At 42.7% G+C, this 20,313-nt stretch overlaps 1 protein-coding gene across 2 annotated transcripts in view; it reads left to right on the top strand.

The window, feature by feature from the left end:
* Positions 1 to 20,313, top strand: part of DAAM1 (dishevelled associated activator of morphogenesis 1) — a 287,972-nt gene that overhangs the window by 135,820 nt on the left and 131,839 nt on the right. For both annotated transcript variants that reach the window (XM_067463067.1, XM_067463068.1), the window contains exon 3: positions 12,574 to 12,663. In XM_067463067.1, the coding sequence (XP_067319168.1) occupies positions 12,574 to 12,663 (90 nt within the window). The remainder of the gene's footprint in view (positions 1 to 12,573; positions 12,664 to 20,313) is intronic.

Here is a 20,313-nt window from a genome sequence, read left to right as displayed (position 1 = left end):
ACACTAAAACAGTAGATGTGGCTCTTAATGAGGCATGCCGCATTATCACGGGGTGTCTGCACCCTACACCACTGGAGAAACTATACTGTCTAGCCGGTATTGCACCACCTGACATCCGCCGGGAAGTTAGCAGCCAATAGTGAAAGGAATACTGTACAGAAAAGGGCACATGCCAGCCACTTTTGAATATGATAAGACAATATAAATCTCTGGATATGTTCCCCAAATAATTAAATCATAGAACAAACCCCAAGGGTCATCAATACAACCCCATTCTGCCATGCAGCCTCACAAAATTCAAGCCCTCCTGACAGATGGTCATCCAGTCTTTGTTTAAATACCTCCAGAGAAGGACTCTCACAGCAGTGTATTCCACTGTGAAACAGCTCTGAAGGGGCCCTACATATTCCAAAGCAATGGGAATGAGCCAAAAATCAATCCTAAACACATAACCTGAAGGCAGGCATGTAGCCGGGGGGGGGGGGGGGCTTAGGGGGCTTCAGCCCTCCCTCCCCTGAAATTCTCATGGTGGTCCGCAAGTAGGCCTTACTGGTGCATTATTTAAACTGTTATGTTTATTCATATCATGATCTGATCACCATGCTCAATATATCCCATACGCATGGGGGTATTGGGGTAACGATACAAAAGGTTTGCTAGGGCAGACCCTCTTTCGCTCAAACTCAGCCCCCGAATCAAAATCCTGGCTACGGGCCTGTCTGAAGGTCATCTTATTCACAATTAATAAAAATAATTTCTGTGTGACATAAACTATGTGTACATTGAATCATCAGAAAGTCAAGGGAGTCACCATCTCATCCACCCGTGTGGTCAGTTTTGGAGTATTTCTTTGATGGCTTTGTAGAAGAGGAGCATTCAGCCTGTGTGGGTTGTTGTCTGGTTGCATGACAAGTAATGTCTGCTCTGTATTTTTACAATCATTAAACGTACAGCATGATTAAAGCATTGGGCTATGATTTTGGAGACCAGGTTCAAAGACCCTTGTGTGACCCAAGCAAGTCACATGGTGACAGCCTCTGAAAACCTTGTGATAGAATCGCATTAGAGTTGCCATAAGTCGGAAATGAGTTGAAAACACACAACAACAAAGATGTAGGCGCCCTCTCCAGTTTTCAGTCTGGCAACCGTAGTCTGAAGTTGGCTTCCAGTCTCACTTTTAGGAGCCAAAGAATATACATCGACATGTTCGGTTTTCCTATGATGATCAACCCTTGTCTCTGTCTCCTGATTTTGTTCCAAGCTAAATATTCCTTCAGTCAGGATAATTTGTTGTCTAGGCTTTACATCCATCTTGAGTCCTGTCTGAGCTGGATTTCATCATGAGCTAATGTAGTTCAGTTCCTCATATTAGGAGGGGAGTTCTTGATACTCCGCCTCCCATCCTCTTCAAATTTGACATAATTGTTAGAATAATACACTTGTGGAGGGTATGGAAATGTTGAGCAGCTGCCTAAAATTGAGCATCCCACATGTCTTAATCCAATCCTGGATCTCATAACATAGAAATGCTTGAGTTGAGTCGCCGTTGCCACCTTGAAAGCCACTGTTGCTATCAGAGACCTTTTCATTCTCGTTGCTAAACTTACCTGTTCTCTGTTCATACTTTTAAATTAGGTCAACTGCCTTTACTCATCCATGAATTAATATCCTGTAGATAGGGAAGGGAAAAGCTAAACGAATGCATCATCCAAAAACAAGTGCAAGAAACCATTGGAAAATGTGCAAATATGTTCCTCTACCATTGCCCAGCAGGGCAAAAACTTTGGAAATGTTTCATTTTGGCCAAAGGGCACGAGATTTCACTAACCTTTGGTCCCACTTTCATGGGGATTAGGGTTACAGGACCCCTGAGAAAGTGGGGAAACTGATTTTTTTCAGAAAAGCTATGTGCAGGAACATTTCTCTAGGATTTTTGTAGGTCCTCCAGTGCAGTTCCCTCCAGTAGACCGTAAAATAGCACCAGAGGACCTAGGTTCTCCAAGGTGGTCTCTTGATCCTCCAGCAAGATGCTATGGCCAACTTGCATTGTAAGATCATATATCTTCACTGGAGAACCTAGAGATTTCTAAAGAGGACATATTAATCAGATCTGCAAATAATCTAGTCCTCAGAATGTAGTCACTAGGTCTTCCAGCACAGCTTTCTCAAGTTGAACATTGAATGACTCAGGATGGATCAACACTGTAGAATGAAGGCATTTTGACACCACTTCAACTCTCATAGCTCTATGCCAGGCATCCTCAAACTGCCTCCAAATCCCAGAAGCCATAACGAGCTTGTTCAATTGTCAGGAATTCTGGGAGTTGAAGGCCCAAACATCTGGGGGACCACAGTTTGAGAATGTCTGTTCTATGCTATGGATTCCTGGGAGTTGTAGTTGGGTGAGGCAGAGAAGGCTTGTATAAAATGATGACTCCTAGGATTCCATAGCATTGAGCCAATTGCATTAATTCCACAGTGTAGATGCACCCCTAGAGATATTATCTAAACCAGTGGTTCCCAACCTATGGTCCATGGACCACCAGTGGTCCACAAGAGCTGAAATATGGTCTGTGACCTCACCATTACAACAGTGTTGCAATGAGAGTGTCTGGTCTCTCAAAACCATCTTATAGTGCCGAGGCTTATTAAATATGATTTTCTGTGGGAAAGCAGATGGTGACTACTGGATGACATTGTCCTGTATCAAAAACTAGAGCTGATGTGGTCTATCCAATGCAATTTTCTGAATCAGCACCCCAAAAAACCAAACTGAATCTAAAGTTTAAAAAAATCTGTTTCTTAACCCTTTGGGAGTAATGTTGGAGAGTGGTCCCTGGTCAAAGTGGTCCCTGATCATGTGGTCCCTGGTCAAAAAAAGGTTGGGAACCACTGCTCTAGACCCTCCAGTGCTATTCTTTGAGTAACTTCCCCTGGACTGAATGACCTAGTGATTCCTGGAGAGAACATAGTGGTCAAATCCTCAAAAGTGAAACCCTAACTTTGTTTCTCTAACTTAGCTTATAAATAAGTACCTAGATTTGTCTGGTGCAATACACACACACACATACACTGAGACACCTTCAAAGGATAAAACAGGTTTATTGAGCCTAAGCTTTCATGGGGTTGAAACCACTTCATCACATGGGTCCAGCAAATTGGGCTGGAGTCCATGGAAGCAAGTGTATGCCAATCACAACATGTTCATATTTCCACAGAACCCCTTGAGTTTATAAGCCAAGGATGTCTCTTTCTTTAGCTTCCAACCCCATGCATAAAGAAAGCTTGGATTGCTTTCTTGGAAGGGAGTGGTTGTTGACAAGCCAACGGAAGAAATGCCAGGCAATGCTTTTATATCAGAAGTTTTTAACATAAGCTGCTTACTAACAAGGAGGGGACGCTGTGAGTAACATTCTGTAGGGTGTGGATGGCATGCTGTATCTTCAAAAGAGAGTTACTCGTCTGACTTTTCAAAGTTTCCGATCAAGGATGTAGAAATATTTGGGATGCAAGTTGTGGACTCAGCAGTTTCCTACAGTTCCCTGATTTTATTCCCATGCAAAATGAATTTGCATTATGATTACATATATTTGTATCCCACTTTTCCCTACAAAATTAGGACTCAAAAGTGGCCTACAATTCAACGGTCCATAGAAGGACAAGAAAGATCGTCACATAAAGGTGATTGCTCTATTTTTTGGAAGCAAATTACAGTGAAGCATCCTGGAAAGTAATATATTTATATTTCTTCTTTGTGGTCTCTGTGAATCACATCAATAGTAGAGAAAGAGAGAGAGCATGCATCTACATGTAGAATTCACGCACTTCAACATCACTTTGATGCTATGGAATCATGAGAGTTGTAGATTTAAAGACTTTTTGACATTCTCAGAGAAAGAGTGCTGGTGCTTTGTTGTTCATTCGTTCAGTCGCTTCAGTCACTTCCGACTCTTCGTGACCTCATGAACCAGTCCACGCCAGAGCTCCCTGTCGGCTGTCACCACCCACAGCTCCTTCAGAGTCAAGCCAGTCACTTCAAGGATCCCATCCATCCATCTTGCCCTTGGTCGGCCCCTTTTCCTTTTTCCTTCCATTTTCCTCAGCATAATTGTCTTCTCTAAACTTTCCTTTCTTCTCATGATGTGGCCAAAGTACTTCATCTTTGTCTCTAATATCCTTTCCTCCAGTGAGCAGTCAGGCTTTAGTTCCTGAAGTATGGACCAGTTGGATCTTCTCACGGTCCAAGGCACTCTCAGAACTTTCCTCCAACATTACAGTTCAAAAGCATCTATTTTCCTTTGCTCAGTCTTCCTTATGGTCCAGCTCTCACATCCATAGGTTGGTATGGGAAATACCATTGCTTTTACTATGCAGATCTTCATTGCTTCTCTTCAGTATGTTATCAAGATTGGTCATTGCTCTCCTTCCAAGAAGGAAATGTCTTCTGATTTCCTGGCTGCAGTCTACATCCACAGTAATCCACAGTAATCCACAGTAATCTTTGCACCTAGAAGTATACAGTCTGTCACTGCCTCCACGCTTTGCCAGTTATCAATCAGTCTGGTTGCCATAATCTTGGTTTTTTAAAATATTTAACTGCGCCTAGAAATACAAAGTCTGTTACGGCCTCCACATTTTCTCCCTCTATTTTTCAGTTGTCATTCATTCTTGTTGCCATAATATTGGTTTTTTTTTATGTTTAGCTGCAACCCAGCTTTTGCACTTTCTTCTTTCAACTTGGTTAGAAGGCTCCTCAGCTCCTCCTTGCTTTTAGTCATCAAAGTTGTATCATCTGCATATCTAAGGTTGTCAATGTTTCTTCCAGCAATATTAACTCCAGCCTTGCATTTGTCAAGCTGTGCACATCACATGATGTGTTCTGAATACAATTTGAATAGGGAGGGTGAGAGTATACTACCCTGCCATACTCCTTTCCCAATCTTGAACCAGTCTGTTGTTCCATGGTCAGTTCTTACTGTTGCTACGTGGTCCTTATACAGATTCCTCAGGAGAGAGACAAGGTGGCTTGGGATCCCCATATTACCAAGAACTTGCCACAATTTATTATGCTCCATACAGTCAAAGGCTTTAGAATAGTCAATAAAACAAATATCTTTTTGAAACTCACTGTCTTTCTACATTATCCAGTGGATATGTGGTCTCTCTTTCCTCTGCCTTTTCTAAAGTCAGCTTGTACATCTGGCAACTCTCGCTCCATGTATTCCTGGAGTCTGCCTTGCAGGATCTGGTACTTTACCAAACTAAAAATCCCAAGGTTCCATAGCATTGAGCCTTGGCAGTTAAAGTGATGTCAAACTGCATTAATTCTATAACGAAGATGTACCTAGGAAGAGAGTGAACATCCCAGTATGCCCTCTAGTTCTATCCAAACATTTGTTCTCAACCAAATTTGATATATTTACTCCTCAAGCTTTGACATCCCTGAAAGGCTACCACATTTTCCCCAAATGGATAAGGGGGGAAAAAACTTTCCCAGACTATGTTTCTTAAAGATACCCTAATTGAAGAAATTGGCTTGGAAAACCCAAGATTTGAGAAGGCTCATTTGGACTGATTTTGATTTCCTTTGGAGTTTCCAAGCAGCGCTGTTCTTCGCCAGACAGGATCCGCCTGCAATGCGCCTGTTTATCTTTTGCCTGCTTTCCTCATTCTTCTGTGCAGGCTCTAATCCTGCCCAGTCAAAGAACAAATTGCAGATGGGCCATAAAGCTAATTGCCAATTGGCATCTCCTGCTCACTAATTAGCCCGCTTCACGATTGTTAATTGAAACGGCATGGGATGGAACTTGTGCGTAAATCGCTGGAGGGATTTTGCTGCAGAATTTCTGCTCAGGATAGGAAAATACTGGATTCTGGTTTTGCAAGGTGTTTTCTCTTTGACAATTCAGTCCGATTTTAGGGCAAAAAGTGACTGCCATCTTCATTTGCCTTGGCAAGAGCTCTGAATTTCTGCCCCATGTCTACATGTCTGTCCATGCATTAGTTGGTTATCGGCAGTGTCTCAAAGATATGGGGATTTCCTATGGAAAGTGCCATGTTATTTTAGATATCTCATTATCAGGTAGACATTATCTTGTTCAGGCATCGTGTCGTTGAGCTGAAATGGGAGAACTTCCAAATTTGGCATCATGGGAAAACACAAAACAAAATAGAAAGATTTTGAGATATTACATTTCCCCACTTGTCATGGAGAAACAAACAGAGCTGAAGTACAGACACATCCTCTTTGGGGATTCATCAATTTTTTAAAAAAATATACAGTCAGCTCTCCACATTTGGCAGAGTTAGGGGTACAGGACCTCTACGAAAGCAAAAATCATGCTAGAGGACACCAAATTAGGTTGTTGTTGTTGTTGTTGTTTTGTCGTGTTAGGAGCGACTTGAGAAACTGCAAGTCGCTTCTGGTGTGAGAGAATTGGCCGTCTGCAAAGACGTTGCCAGGGGACGCCCAGATGATTTGATGCTTTTTAAATCATCCTTGTGGGAGGCTTCTCTTATGTCCCCGCATGAGGAGCTGGAGCTGGTTGAGGGAGCTCATCCGTCTCTCCCCGGATTCGAACCTGTGACCTGTTGGTCTTCAATCCTGCCAGCACAGACGTTTAACCCACTGTGCCACCGGGGGCTCCACCAAATTGGGTAAGGATAGCTGATACTCCAGAAGACAGGAGCAGAATTCAAAATGATCTTATCAGGTTAGAGAGACGGTCCAAAACGAACAAAATGAAGTTCAACAGGGACAAAAGCAAGATACTCCACTTAGGCAGAAAAAATGAAATGCAAAGATACAGAATGGGAGATGATGCCTGGCTCGACAGCAGGACGTGGGGAAAAGATCTTGGCATCTTGGTGCTGCATCCAAACCATAGATTGAATGCCATGGCATATTCGTATTATTTCCCTTAGAAATGTGGATACCTGTGGGCACCTCTAGGCGAATAACTTCATAGATTGGCCAGATCCTAATGGCATCTCTCTGAAGCAAGTTATATATCACTTAACAAAGCAGTTGTGTTCTTGGCCATGACTTCTTTAACGGAGAACTAGGTGCCAGAAGTAGAAATAACATGGAAAGAATAGATTCTTTTTGCCACAAAATAAGTCAGGCAGTTCAAGTGCATTTCAGCAAATATTTCATTCAGAACTAACAATTTGCACATGTGAAGTGAAACCATCCGGGCAGGTAAGCTTTGCCTAAGTAAACAGAACTTTCTTGGACCTGCAAGAGACTTGAAGGCTTTTTCCAAAAAGCATTTAGGGTTGGCTTTTTCTTTGACTAGCATCTACTTTGCTTTCCAATTTGGTGCCCAAACACATAGATCTATTGTTTTGCTTGTACAGAATCATAGAATCAAAGAGTTGGAAGAGACCTCATGGGCTATCCAGTCCAACCCCCTGCCAAGAAGCAGGAATATTGCATTCAAATCACCCCTGACAGATGGCCATCCAGCCTCTGTTTAAAAGCTTCCAAAGAAGGAGCCTCCACCACACTCCGGGGCAGAGAGTTCCACTGCTGAACGGCTCTCACAGTCAGGAAGTTCTTCCTCATGTTCAGATGGAATCTCATCTCTTGTAGTTTGAAGCCATTGTTCCGCGTCCTAGTCTCCAGGGAAGCAGAAAACAAGCTTGCTCCCTCCTCCCTGTGACTTCCTCTCACATATTTATACATGGCTATCATATCTCCTCTCAGCCTTCTCTTCTTCAGACTAAACATGCCCAGCTCCTTAAGCTGCTCCTCATAGGGCTTGCTCTCCAGACCCTTGATCATTTTAGTCGCCCTCCTCTGGACACATTCCTGCTTGTCAATATCTCTCTTGAATTGTGGTGTCCAGAATTGGACACAATATTCCAGGTGTGGTCTAACCAAAGTGGAATAGAGGGGTAGCATGACTTCCCTAGATTGTTTTTTAAACATGTTGGAAATAGCTGGCAAGACAGGGTTATTTGCTGCCTCCTTTCCCACTTGTTTTGCTGGTCCTTAATGCTTGGTAAGAGATTCTGAAGGAAGCTGCAGTTGAGCTTGCCAGTTGCAAGCAGATGCACAGAACACCCAAAGTGACCCATTTAAAATGAGGAAACACAACCTACCAACTATCTACAGACCCACTAAGAAAATCCAACAATTTATACGTTCAGCAAAGGACAAGAGGGATCCCCTCACCTCTGCAGGAGTCTACCATATACCATGCACTGCTGTGAACAAGTCTATAGGGACCACCAAACGCAGCAACATTGCCCAAACACGAATCAAGGAACATGAAAGGCACTGCAGACTAATTCAAGCAGAGAAGTCAGCCATAGCAGAGCACCTGATGAACCAACCTGGACACAGCATTTTATTTGAGAACACAGAAATACTGGACCACTCTCACAACCACCATGTCAGACTACACAGAGAAGCCTTGAAATCCACAAGAAACATGTGGACAATTTCAACAGAAAGGAAGAAACCATGAAAAGGAACAAAATCTGGCTACCTGTATTAAAACGCTCTAAAATTATAATAGTAAATAAAGAGCAACACTCAAACACAGGGGAACTCCAGACAGGAAACAAGCAGGGACAGCTAATCACCTCTCAACAAAGGATTCCCCTAGGCAGTAAAAAGCTAAACCTTGAAAACTGCTAGGCCAGTGTTTCTCAACCTGGGGGTCGGGACCCCTGAGGGGATCGCGAGGGGGTGTCAAAGGGGTCACCAAAGACTATCAGAAAAAAGAGTATTTTCTGTTGGTCATGGGGATTCTGTGTGGGAAGTTTGAGCCAATTCTATCCTTGGTGGGGTTCAGAAAGCTCTTTGATTTTAGGTGAACTATAAATCCCAGCAACTACAAGTCCCAAATGTTAAGGTCTATTTTCCCCAAATTCGACCAGTGTTCACATTTGGGCATATTGAGTACTCGTGCCAAGTTAGGCCCAGATCTGTCATTGTTTGAGTCCACACTGCTCTCTGAATGTAGGTGAACTACAACTCCAAAACTCAAGGTCAATTCTCACCAATCAATTCCTGTATTTTGGTTGTGGGCATTGTGTGTGCCAGGTTTGGTTCAATTTCAACATTGGTAGAGTTCGGAATGCTCTTTGATTGTAGGTGAACTATAAATCCCAGCAACTACAACTCCCAAATGACAAAAATCAATCCCCTCCCCAACTCCACCAGTATTCAAATTTGGGCATATTGAGTATTTGTGCCAAATTTGGTCCTGTGAATGAAAATACAACCTGCATATCAGATATTTACATTACGATTCATGACAGTAGCAAAATCACAGTTGTGAAATGACAACAAAAATAATGTTATGTTTGGGGGGTCACCACAACCTGAGGAACTGAATTAAGGGGTCGCAGCATTAGGAAGGTTGAGAATCACTGTGCTAGGCCATTGAATGCTAATCAACATTCACACCTACCTCCGACAGACAAGAGTTCTTTCTCCCACCCTGGACTTTCCACAAATATATAAACCCAATTTTGCTAGTTTCCAACAGACTTCACAACCTCTGAGGATCAGAGGATGCTTCTAGAGCATTGAGAGAATGCTTCTGGAACATGACCGTACAGCCCAAAAAACTCACAACAACCCATATTAAAGAAGTTGGCAAGTTAAACAGCTCAAAAGCCTAAAAGGAAATTTGGCTCCAACGCTTTTGATGAATAGCAGTGTTTTGAGTCAGCAGAACCAAACTCATTGTATGAGTGTCCCTTGTGAGATTTTAATGCTTGATGGATAGGAAGAGGATGGCTGAGTAATAAACACACAGAAAGTGAGGTGAAGGAGTTCGGGGAATTATGCACGCGCCACCTTATTTATCACGTATGCCAACATGTCTCATTTTTAGAGAGAGATTCGTGGCGCGACCTCCGCTCCGGGGATTAATTTGGGGAAAAGTCCTCATCAAGCTCTTCAGTGAACCGTGGTGATATCTTGACTTAGTTCTTATAGATAATTACAGGTCATTTCTCTTCTGAATGAGAGGAAGACAAGAGAGAGATTACCCCTTCCCCTCGATTTCAGTGTAGGTTGAACGTCCCTTATCTCAAATTCTGAAATCAGGGTATTCCTAATTTATTATATGCAGCATACACGCATATCATACAAGAGTTGTTAGAGAAAGTACTGTGAATAAAAGTGTTGGAGAATGCAAGGAGTGTGTGTGTGTCAACTGTAAAATAAGATGCATGAACCTGATTGGTGGTCAATGCACAGGGTGATGGCTGAGCCTGGGACTTTTAGACACTGTTACATTTTTGTTCAGGCTTGAGTTATGCACATGCAGAGAGAGACAGTTTGAAGAGAGAAGCAGAGAGGATGTCAGGAACCGGTTTCCAGGCCTTGAGTCTTGGCGCAAAAAACCAGGATCCTGACATGTGATGCTGATAAAAATGTGCAGCTGGTGGCCTTGGGGGAAAGCAGTTGACATTTGGCAGGGAATATTGCGCGGGATTCTCGGTTGGCGGGAAAGGGGAATTCAGTTGTGAGGGAGGGTATATAAGGGTTGAACCGCAGCTGCCGGCCAATCCTGACTTTCTTCGTGTATGAATGTCCAGCAGTAAAAGTTCCTGATTGATTACGGATTGGCGTCCTGTGTCGTTATTGGGAGCGGCTGCTGTGAGCTTACAGAGGGACAGTGTTTGGAGTGGACTCTTGCTTCATGAGCTGCTGAAGGAGTTTATCCAACATGGGCAAAGAAAGATTATTTTAAACCTCTCATAGAAGGACACTGTGTGAGTTGGTGCAACTGATCGTATTGTACATATGTTGTTCTGAACTAAGAAGAGTAAACTACTTGTTTACTGTTCACCTGCGTGGCATATTTTTTTTCTCTGACAAGGCAGTGTGTGGGCTGATCAAGCGTGAACTACACGTGGTTTATTTTATACCACAAAAAGAATTATTGGATGGGATGATATGCAAATACCATGGGAGGATAGTCAAAGTGGTCCCTGATCAAAATGATCCCTGGTCAAGTAGTCCCTGGTCAAAATGATCCCTGGTCAAGTAGTCTCTGGTCAAGTGGTCCCTGGTCAAGTACTCCCTGGTCAAAGTGGTTCCTGGTCAAATAGTGTCTGGTCAAGTGGTCCCTGGTCAAGTAGTCCCTGGTCAAAGTGGTTCCTGGTCAAGTAGTCTCTGGTCAAGTGGTTCCTGGTCAAGTAGTCTCTGGTCAAAGTGGTTCCTGGTCAAGTAGTCTCTGGTCAGGGGGTCCCTGGTCAAGTAGTCCCTGGTCAAAGTGGTTCCTGGTCAAGTAGTCTCTGGTCAGGGGGTCCCTGGTCAAGTAGTCCCTGGTCAAAGTGGTTCCTGGTCAAGTGGTCCCTGGTCAAGTAGTCCCTGGTCAAAGTGGTTCCTGGTCAGGTAGTCTCTGGTCAAGTGGTCCCTGGTCAAGTAGTCCCTGGTCAAAGTGGTTCCTGGTCAAGTAGTCTCTGGTCAAGTGATACCTGGTCAAGTAGTCTCTGTCAAGTGGTCCCTGGTCAAGTAGTCCCTGGTCAAAGTGGTTCCTGGTCAAGTAGTCTCTGGTCAAGTGGTTCCTGATCAAGTAGTCCCTGGTCAAAGTGGTTCCTGGTCAAGTAGTCTCTGGTCAGGGGGTCCCTGGTCAAGTAGTCCCTGGTCAAAGTGGTTCCTGGTCAAGTAGTCTCTGGTCAGGGGGTCCCTGGTCAAGTAGTCCCTGGTCAAAGTGGTTCCTGGTCAAGTGGTCCCTGGTCAAGTGGTCCCTGGTCAAAGTGGTTCCTGGTCAAGTAGTCTCTGGTCAAGTGGTCCCTGGTCAAGTAGTCCCTGGTCAAAGTGGTTCCTGGTCAAGTAGTCTCTGGTCAAGTGGTCCCTGGTCAAGTAGTCCCTGGTCAAAGTGGTTCCTGGTCAAGTAGTCTCTGGTCAAGTGGTCCCTGGTCAAGTAGTCCCTGGTCAAAGTGGTTCCTGGTCAAGTAGTCTCTGGTCAAGTGGTCCCTGGTCAAATTGGTCCCTAAGTGGCCCCTAGTCAAAGTAGTCCCTGTCAAAGTGGTCCCTGGTCAAGTGCTCCCTTGTCAAAGTGGTTCCTGATCAAATAGTCCCTGGTCAATGTGGTCCCTGGTCAAGTGGTCCCTGATCAAGTGGTCCCTGGTAAAAAAAAAAAGCTTGGGAATCACTGATCTACCCTATAGAATTAATGAGATTTGACACCACTTTAACTGCCATGGCTCAATGATATAGAATCAAACTGCATTAACTGCATCCCTCATTTGAAATACTTGAGACTAGGATTGTAGATGCAATAGGAACCAAAGAAATTCACAGATGCATATATACTAGCTATTTTTTCTCTGGAAAGTTATTAGATCTGTGTCTTTAAGCACAGCCTGGCTCTTTAGCTCACTTGCAAGAGCTACCTTGAACCTTCTGCTGAACCGGTAATCTCATTGAACCAATAAGGTTAGAAATGATGTTGGGATAATTGCAGAAGCAAGGCTAAATCAATTTGAGCCACTTTGAGGGATAAAGAAATCACATCTTCAATTGTAATGCCTTCCAGTACAATTAATTTGATGCTTTTATGATACATGGCTTTTCATTTTTCCTTTCTTTCTTTGCAGGATGAGCTTGACCTTACAGATAAGCATAGAGAAGCCATGTTTGCACTTCCAGCGGAAAAGAAGTGGCAGATCTACTGTAGCAAGAAGAAGGTAAGGAAGCCTACAAACATTAACCCCACAACTCTCCTTCTCCCAATTCTCTCTGTCTTTGAAAACTGGATTGTTTTGAGAAGAAAATCCAGCAGACTATATTAGAATTATTCTATAGAATTTGGGGAAATGCCCTAACTCCCTGAGAAAAAAGAAACACCAGATAATCATCTGGCTTTTAAACAACGGTTTGGGTTCGTATTTTGGTATATTTAGGTTCGTCTCAATGTCTTTGTATGAGAATTTGCTGAACGGTGGTCCACGCTCTTGTTACATCCCGGATAGATTACTGCAACGCACTCTACGTGGGGTTGCCTTTGAAGACTGTTCAGAAACTTCAATTAGTCCAGCGGGAGGCAGCCAGATTGCTCACTGGAGAGTTATACAGGGAGCATACCACCCCCCTGTTATATCAGCTCCACTGGCTGCCGATCCAGTTCTGAGCACAATTCAAAGTGCTGGTTTTGACCTATAAAACCCTATACGGTTCCAGCCCAGCGTATCTGTCCGAACGCATCTCCCTTTACGTCCCATCTCGGAGTCTGAGATCCTCTGGGGAGGCCCTGCTCTCGATCCCGCCTCTGTCACAAGTGAGATTGGCGGGGATGAGGAGCAGGGCCTTCTCAGTGGTGGCCCCTCACCTATGGAATTCACTCCCCGGGGAGATCAGATCAGCAACATCCCTCCTTTCCTTCAGAAAGAAATTAAAAACATGGATGTGGGGCCAGGCGTTTGGGCAATCTGGCAGATGAATAAAGGACTGTGACGGTGGATAGGAACTGGACAAGGTGGAACGAAATATGAACTCTTGAGTGGAAAACGCTGTGTCTGAGATTGGCTATTGATTGTGTGATATATTGTTGTTTTAATTGTTTTTAATTGTTGACCATTTAATTGCTGGTTTTATATGTTATTGTATTTGTGCAGGCACCAAGTTGTGCCTTTTTGTAAGCCACACTGAGTCCCCCTTCGGAGGTTGAGAAGGGCAGGGTAGAAGTATACGAAATAAAAATACTCATTGGCCATGTTGATGTGGGATTCTGGGAATGATAGTCCAAGAAAAGTAACTTTTTCAAGGTCTGTTGGAGCCTTGCCTTCCACATTTGCAGGGGTTTGGGTTGCAGGGTGTAAAAAAAATCTAAATATAAGAATGCAGGGCGGGGGAATCATTATTGTGAAGAAAATAGCATTTCTTTGTGGAAAATTGTTTCTTGTGCAAAAGTGTACAGACTTGGGGTGTTCTTTTTGCACAGTTATGTGTTGGTGCCCACAATGAAGTCATACATACATCATACATAAGTGTTTTTGCACAGTTATGTGTTGGTGCCCGCAATGAAGTCATACATGCATCATTCATAAGAGTTTTAATTTTGACTGATTATTAAAAGCCTGGTTTTGTGAACTATGACTGTGACAGTCTACTTTGCTATAAAATGAACAAAATCTGGCTATCGGTATTAAAAAAAACTCTAAAATTAGAACAGCACAACAACAGACAGGAAACAAACAAGGACATCTAATCACCTCTCAACAAAAGATTGTTCCAGGCACTGCCAGGCAATCAAATGCTAATCAAGGTGGTCAGTTGAAACATTCACACCTAGCTCCAGCAGACAAGAGTCCTTTGTCTCACCCTGGTCATTCCACAGGTATATAAACCCTTTTGTCTAGTTCCAACAGACCTCACTACCTCTGAGGATGCTTGCCATAGATGCAGGCGAAACGTCAGGAGAAATGCCTCCAGAACATGGCCATGTAGCCCGAAAAAACCTACAACAACCCTTTGCTATAAATTATTTGTCTAATTTTCGTAGAGAACTAGCATATATATCCAGTTTAGCTCAAGTTAAGCATTTTGTAATGAGTATTAGAAATACTCATTGTTTGCTTTTTGATTTTATTTATTCATTTATCATGACAGGAGCGAACCCAAACAGTTATATTGTATTTAAAAACACTCACAAAGTTTGCAAACTTGGCATTCTATTAAATTTCCTTTGACCAGTATCTGGCCACTTGGAGTGCCTCTGGTGTTGCCGCAAGAAGGTCCTCCATTGTGCATGTGGCAGGGCTCAGGTTGCATTGCAGCAGGTGGTCAGTAGATTGCTCTTCTGTTACAAAAATGGTACAGAACTCCTGCACAACTTTCACACTTTGTACCAGGGATAAAGGATAGGTGTTGGCATGGCTGTGAACAAAGAGGGGTGTTTAATCATATGATATGGGAATGTAATCAAGTGCAAGAATACTGGAAAATGATTGAAGGGGGAATCAATAGAATGTTAAATTTACAAATAGTAATAATTAATAGAAATGTACTACATGCACGGGTAACAGGAGTGAAGAATATACAACAGGAAACATTGGTTGACAAATTAATAGCGTGTGCACAAATTGTTTTAGTGAGTGGTTGGAAAGACAAAACAAAAAGGACACTGATTAATTGGTATAGCTATATAGTTAATATGTTAAATGTGGAAATAACAAATTGCAAATGGAATAATATAGATAAAATTGAAAAGGTTACAATAACTAAAATGATGTGGGAACCAGTTAGGAATTATTTAGAGAATGTGTTAAGATGTGGAATAGAAAAATTAAGACTGAGACTGATATTTCAAATGTAACTTCTGTAGTTTGATGTATAAATTGCATGTACAAGGAGGGAGGGTGGGAGTGGAAAAAAAACCCAATAAAACAATTTTTAAAAAAGTAGTTTGCTCTTCTCCACACTCGCATGTTGTGGATTCTACTTTGTAGCCCCATTTCTTAGGGTTGGCTCTGCATCTCGTGGTGCCAGAGTGCCGTCTGTTCAGCTTCTTCCAGGTCGTGCAGTTTTCTTTGCGCCCGTTAAGGAGTCTCTCATTTGGTATCAGCCATTGGTTGAGGTTCTGGGTTTGAGCCTGCCACTTTTGGACTCTTGCTTGCTGAGGTGTTCCAGCGAGTGTCTCTAGATCTTTTGCTTTTATGAATGAGCGTATTCAAAAATGCATGCCTATATAATGCGGTCTTTCATAAAAATGTACACCCCCTGATCTATACCATAAGAAAAAAAGTGTATTTTGCTTCCTTTCCTTCCCCAGTCATTTTCAGGACTTCCCACACTGAATCAAAGCCATTTTATCATCCCACTGATAATAGAATTTGCCAATGACACCAGAAAGAGCCATTTCTATTATCGGATCCTTGAAATACCTTCTGCATTGTTTGCTGGAACACTCCACTTTCCATCTCATTTTACTTGCATTTATGCTAAAGTGGATAAGTGAACAATATAGACTCTGAGACACCAATATATGCACCAGAATTGTGAAAGGCAAAGACTGTTTTAGTAACACTTGAAGAGCGTGGTTGGGCGATTTGTTTTTGTTTTGTTCTGTTTTGTTTTTTTGCTTGATTCTGGGTATGCCTGTTATCTGTAAAATGAGAACAGGGAGTGCATGAAGAATGTGGAATAACCTGAGCATCGGTCAGAGCGAGATTACAATCATCTTTGGTAACTAAGCGCAATTGGCCGGTTGGAAATGGCTGAATGGTTCAGTTGGATTTTGAAGAATAAATCCCCTGTTCTTTCTAAATCTAATATTTTTGAGAAGGGGCTTTGTTTCGAAGTGACCACGACCAAAATGCATTCTGTCTAGCTCCAAAAGCTGTTGGGGTAGCTTTTGCTTGCTCTTTCACATCTCCTTTGTAGAAATACGCTTTTTTAGTATTTTTTTTAAAAAAATAATTTTTATTGTGTCTTTTATGTACAGTGTGATGAAAATAAGAAAAATGGGGATTCGGGGGTAGGAAGAAGGAAGGGCTAATGCAAAAAGATTAGAAGAGAAAAGAAAGGAAAAAAGTCAAGCTATTTACACATATATCTTCCATATAAATAAAAATGTAATGTTCGTTTGTGGGATTAACATAACTCAAAAACCACTGGATGAATTGGCACCAAATTTGGACACAACACCCCTAACAGACCAATGAGTGACCATCACACATAACCCCCCCCCCCAAAAAAAAAGCCAGTGGAAAGGACTTAAAACCCTCAGAAAGCTAAATGACAAAAAGCTAAATGATGATACAGAAAAAAGGGAAGGAAGTGGAGAAAGAAAGAAAGAAAGAAAGAAAGAAAGAAAGAAAGAAAGAAAGAGGGAGGGAGGGAGGGAGGGAAGGAGGGAGGGAGGGAGGGAGGGAGGGAGGGAGGGAGGGAAGGAAGGAAGGAAGGAAGGAAGGAAGGAAGGAAGGAAGGAAGGAAGGAAGGAAGGAAGGAAGGAAAGAGGTAGCAAAGGAAGAAAGGAGAAAAAGAAAAACTGGGGAAGGAAAGTAAGGGGTAGAGAAGGAAGGAAGGAAGGAAGGAAGGAAGGAAGGAAGGAGAGAAGGAAAGAAAAAAAGGAAAAGAAGGAAAGGGGGAGCGAAGAAAGAAGGGAAAGAGGTAGAGAGGGAAGAAAGAGAAAGAGGGAAGGAAGGAAAGACAAAAGGAAGGATGGAAGCAAAAAGCAAAGGAAGGAAGGAGAGAAAGAGGAAAAGAAAGGGGGAGAAGGAAGAAAGGAGAGAAAGAGGAAAAGAAAAGGGAGAAAGAAAGAAAGGGATAGAGAAGGGAGAGAAGGAAAGAAAAAAAGAAAAGGAAAGAAAGGGGGAGCGAAGGAAGAAGGGAAAGAGGTAGAGAGGGAAGAAAGAGAAAGAGGGAAGGAAGGAAAGACAGAAGGAAGGATGGAAGCAAAAAGCGAAGGAAGGAAGGAGAGAAAGAGGAAAAGAAAAGGGAAGAAGGAAGGAGAGAAGGAAAGGAGAAAAGGAAAAGAAGGAAAGGGGGAGTGAAGGAAGAAGGGAAAGAGGTAGAAAAGGAAGAAAGAGAGGGAGGGAAGGAAGGAAGGAAGGACAGAAGGAAGGATGAAAGCAAAAAGCGAAGGAAGGAAAGAGATAGAGAAGGAAGGAAGGAGCGAAAAAGGAAAAGAAAAGGGGGGAAGGAAAGAAAAGGGTAGAGAAAGAAGGAAGGAGAGAAGGAAAGAAAAAAAGAAAAGGAAAGAAAGGGGGAGCGAAGGAAGAAGGGAAAGAGGTAGAGAGGGAAGAAAGAGAAAGAGGGAAGGAAGGAAAGACAGAAGGAAGGATGGAAGCAAAAAGCGAAGGAAGGAAGGAGAGAAAGAGGAAAAGAAAAGGGAAGAAGGAAGGAGAGAAGGAAAGGAGAAAAGGAAAAGAAGGAAAGGGGGAGTGAAGGAAGAAGGGAAAGAGGTAGAAAAGGAAGAAAGAGAGGGAGGGAAGGAAGGAAGGAAGGACAGAAGGAAGGATGAAAGCAAAAAGCGAAGGAAGGAAAGAGATAGAGAAGGAAGGAAGGAGCGAAAAAGGAAAAGAAAAGGGGGGAAGGAAAGAAAAGGGTAGAGAAAGAAGGAAGGAGAGAAGGAAAGAAAAAAGGAAAGGAAGGAAAGAGGGAGCGAAGGAAGAAGGGAAAGAGATAGAGAAGGAAGAAAGAGAAAGAGGGAGGGAAGGAAAGACAGAAGGAAGGATGGAAGGAAGGAAAGAGATAGAGAAGGAAGGAAGGAGAGAAAGAGGAAAAGAAAAGGGGAGAAGGAAGGAAGGAGAGAAGGAAAGGAGAAAAGGAAAGGAAGGAAAGGGGGAGTGAAGGAATAAGGGAAAGAGGTAGAGAAGGAAGAAAGATAGAGGGAGGGAAGGAAAGACAGAAAGAAGGATGGAAGGAAGGAAAGAGATAGAGAAGGAAGGAAGGAGAGAAAGAGGAAAAGAAAAGGGAGAAGGAAAGAAAGGGGTAGAGAAGGAAGGAAGGAGAGAAGGAAAGAAAAAAAGGAAAGGAAGGAAAGAAAGAGGGAGCAAAGGAAGAAGGGAAAGTCTCTAGTCCTAGTCTCCAGGGCAGCAAAAAACAAGCTTGCTCCTTCCTCCGTATGACTTCCTCTCACATATTTATACATGGCTATCATGCCTCCTCTCAGCCTTCTCTTCTTCAGGCTAAACATGCCCAGCTCTTTAAGCTGCTCCTCATAGGGTTTGTTCTCCAGACCCTTGTTCTGTACATCCCCATATTTTGTCTTTACGAAATCGTTCTTGTATTTGCTTACACTGAAACCAGGCTTCTTTTTCAGTACTTGAGCACCTTTGTATAAATGTTCATTTCTAAGCTGAGTTACTTAACAATAAAAAGCAACCGGCTTTTCCCTTACCGCTGTAAAATTAGCAACTCCATTTGGTGCAAAAGTGAAAACAGAGCCTCTTTCTCTCACACACCACTCAATTCAGGTAATTGAAACCAAATTACATTTCTGGATAAAAATCCTAGTGACCAGAAAGCGTGTAATAAAAAAAAATCGCAGGGCCCTATACTGGCAATAATGAATTCTTTGTATGTATAGAGAACTGTGATCAAGTGATACCTTGGAATCAGTTTCTTCCTTAATTTTAAGTGGTTTTCTCCAGTTTGCAAGTTTTATATGAAAGCTTAGAAACATTTCTTTTATTTTGGACCACTCCTGCCAGAATTCCCTTGGGCAGCATGGCCAAATAAAGCAACGTTATGGAGCCTATTGGGCACACAAATGCAGCAGAGTGGACTTTAAGAGACTAACGTTAGACTTCACCTGGAATACTGTGTCCAGTTCTGGACACCACAATTTAAGAGCGATATGGGCAAGCGGGAAGGTGTCCAGAGGAGAGCAACTAAAATGGTCAATGCTTCGGAGACCATGAATCTCTTTGAGGAGTGTCTTAAAGAGCAGTTTAGCCTTTAGAAGAGAAGGTTGAGAGAAGACATCATCACCATGTATAAAGATTCGAAAGAACTGGGTTGTTGTAGGTTTTTTCGGGCTATATGGCTATGTTCTAGAGGTGTTCTCTCCTGACGTTTCGCCTGCATCTATGGCAAGCATCCTCACAGGTAGTCCTCACTACCTCTGAGGATGATTGCCATAGATGCAGGCGAAACGTCAGGAGAAATGCCTCTAGAACATGGCCATATAGCCCGAAAAAACCCACAAGAACTTAGAAATAGATGTTTTTCTGAAACTCTCTGCCTTTCTCCATTATCCAGCGGATATTGGCAATCTGGTCTCTTGTTCCTCTGCCTTTTCTAAACGCAGCTTGAACATCTGGCAACTCTCGCTCCATGTCTTGCGGGAGTCTTCCTTGCAGGATCTTGAGCATTACCTTACTGGCATGAGAAATAAGGGCCACTGTACGGAAGTTTGAGCAGTCTTTCGCATTTCCCTTTTTTGGGGGATATAAGTTGATTTTTTCCAGTCTGATGGCCATTCTTGTGTTTTCCATATTTGCTGGCATATGGCATGCATCACCTTGACAGCATCATCTTTTAAGATTTTAAACAGTTCAGCTGGGATCCCATCGTCTCCTGCTGCCTTGTTGTTAGCAGTGCTTCTTAAGGCCCATTCCACCTCACTCCTCAGGATGTCTGGTTCTAATTCATTCACCACACCGTCAGAACTATCCTCAATCTTATTATCCTTCCTATACAGATCTTCTGTATAGTCTCGCCACCTTCTCTTGACCTCTTCAGCTTCTGTTAGGTCCCTGCCATCTTTGTTTCTTATCATACCAATTTTTGCCTGAAATTTACATCCAATGTTTCTAATTTTCTGGAAGAGGTCTCTTGTCCTTCCTATTCTGTTGTCTTCTTCCACTTCCATGTATTGGTTATTTAAAAAT

The sequence above is a fragment of the Anolis sagrei genome, chromosome 1 (genome assembly GCF_037176765.1).
Source record: "Anolis sagrei isolate rAnoSag1 chromosome 1, rAnoSag1.mat, whole genome shotgun sequence".
Taxonomy (NCBI): Eukaryota; Metazoa; Chordata; class Lepidosauria; order Squamata; family Dactyloidae; genus Anolis; species Anolis sagrei.
This window is presented reverse-complemented; position numbering and strand designations above follow the sequence as displayed.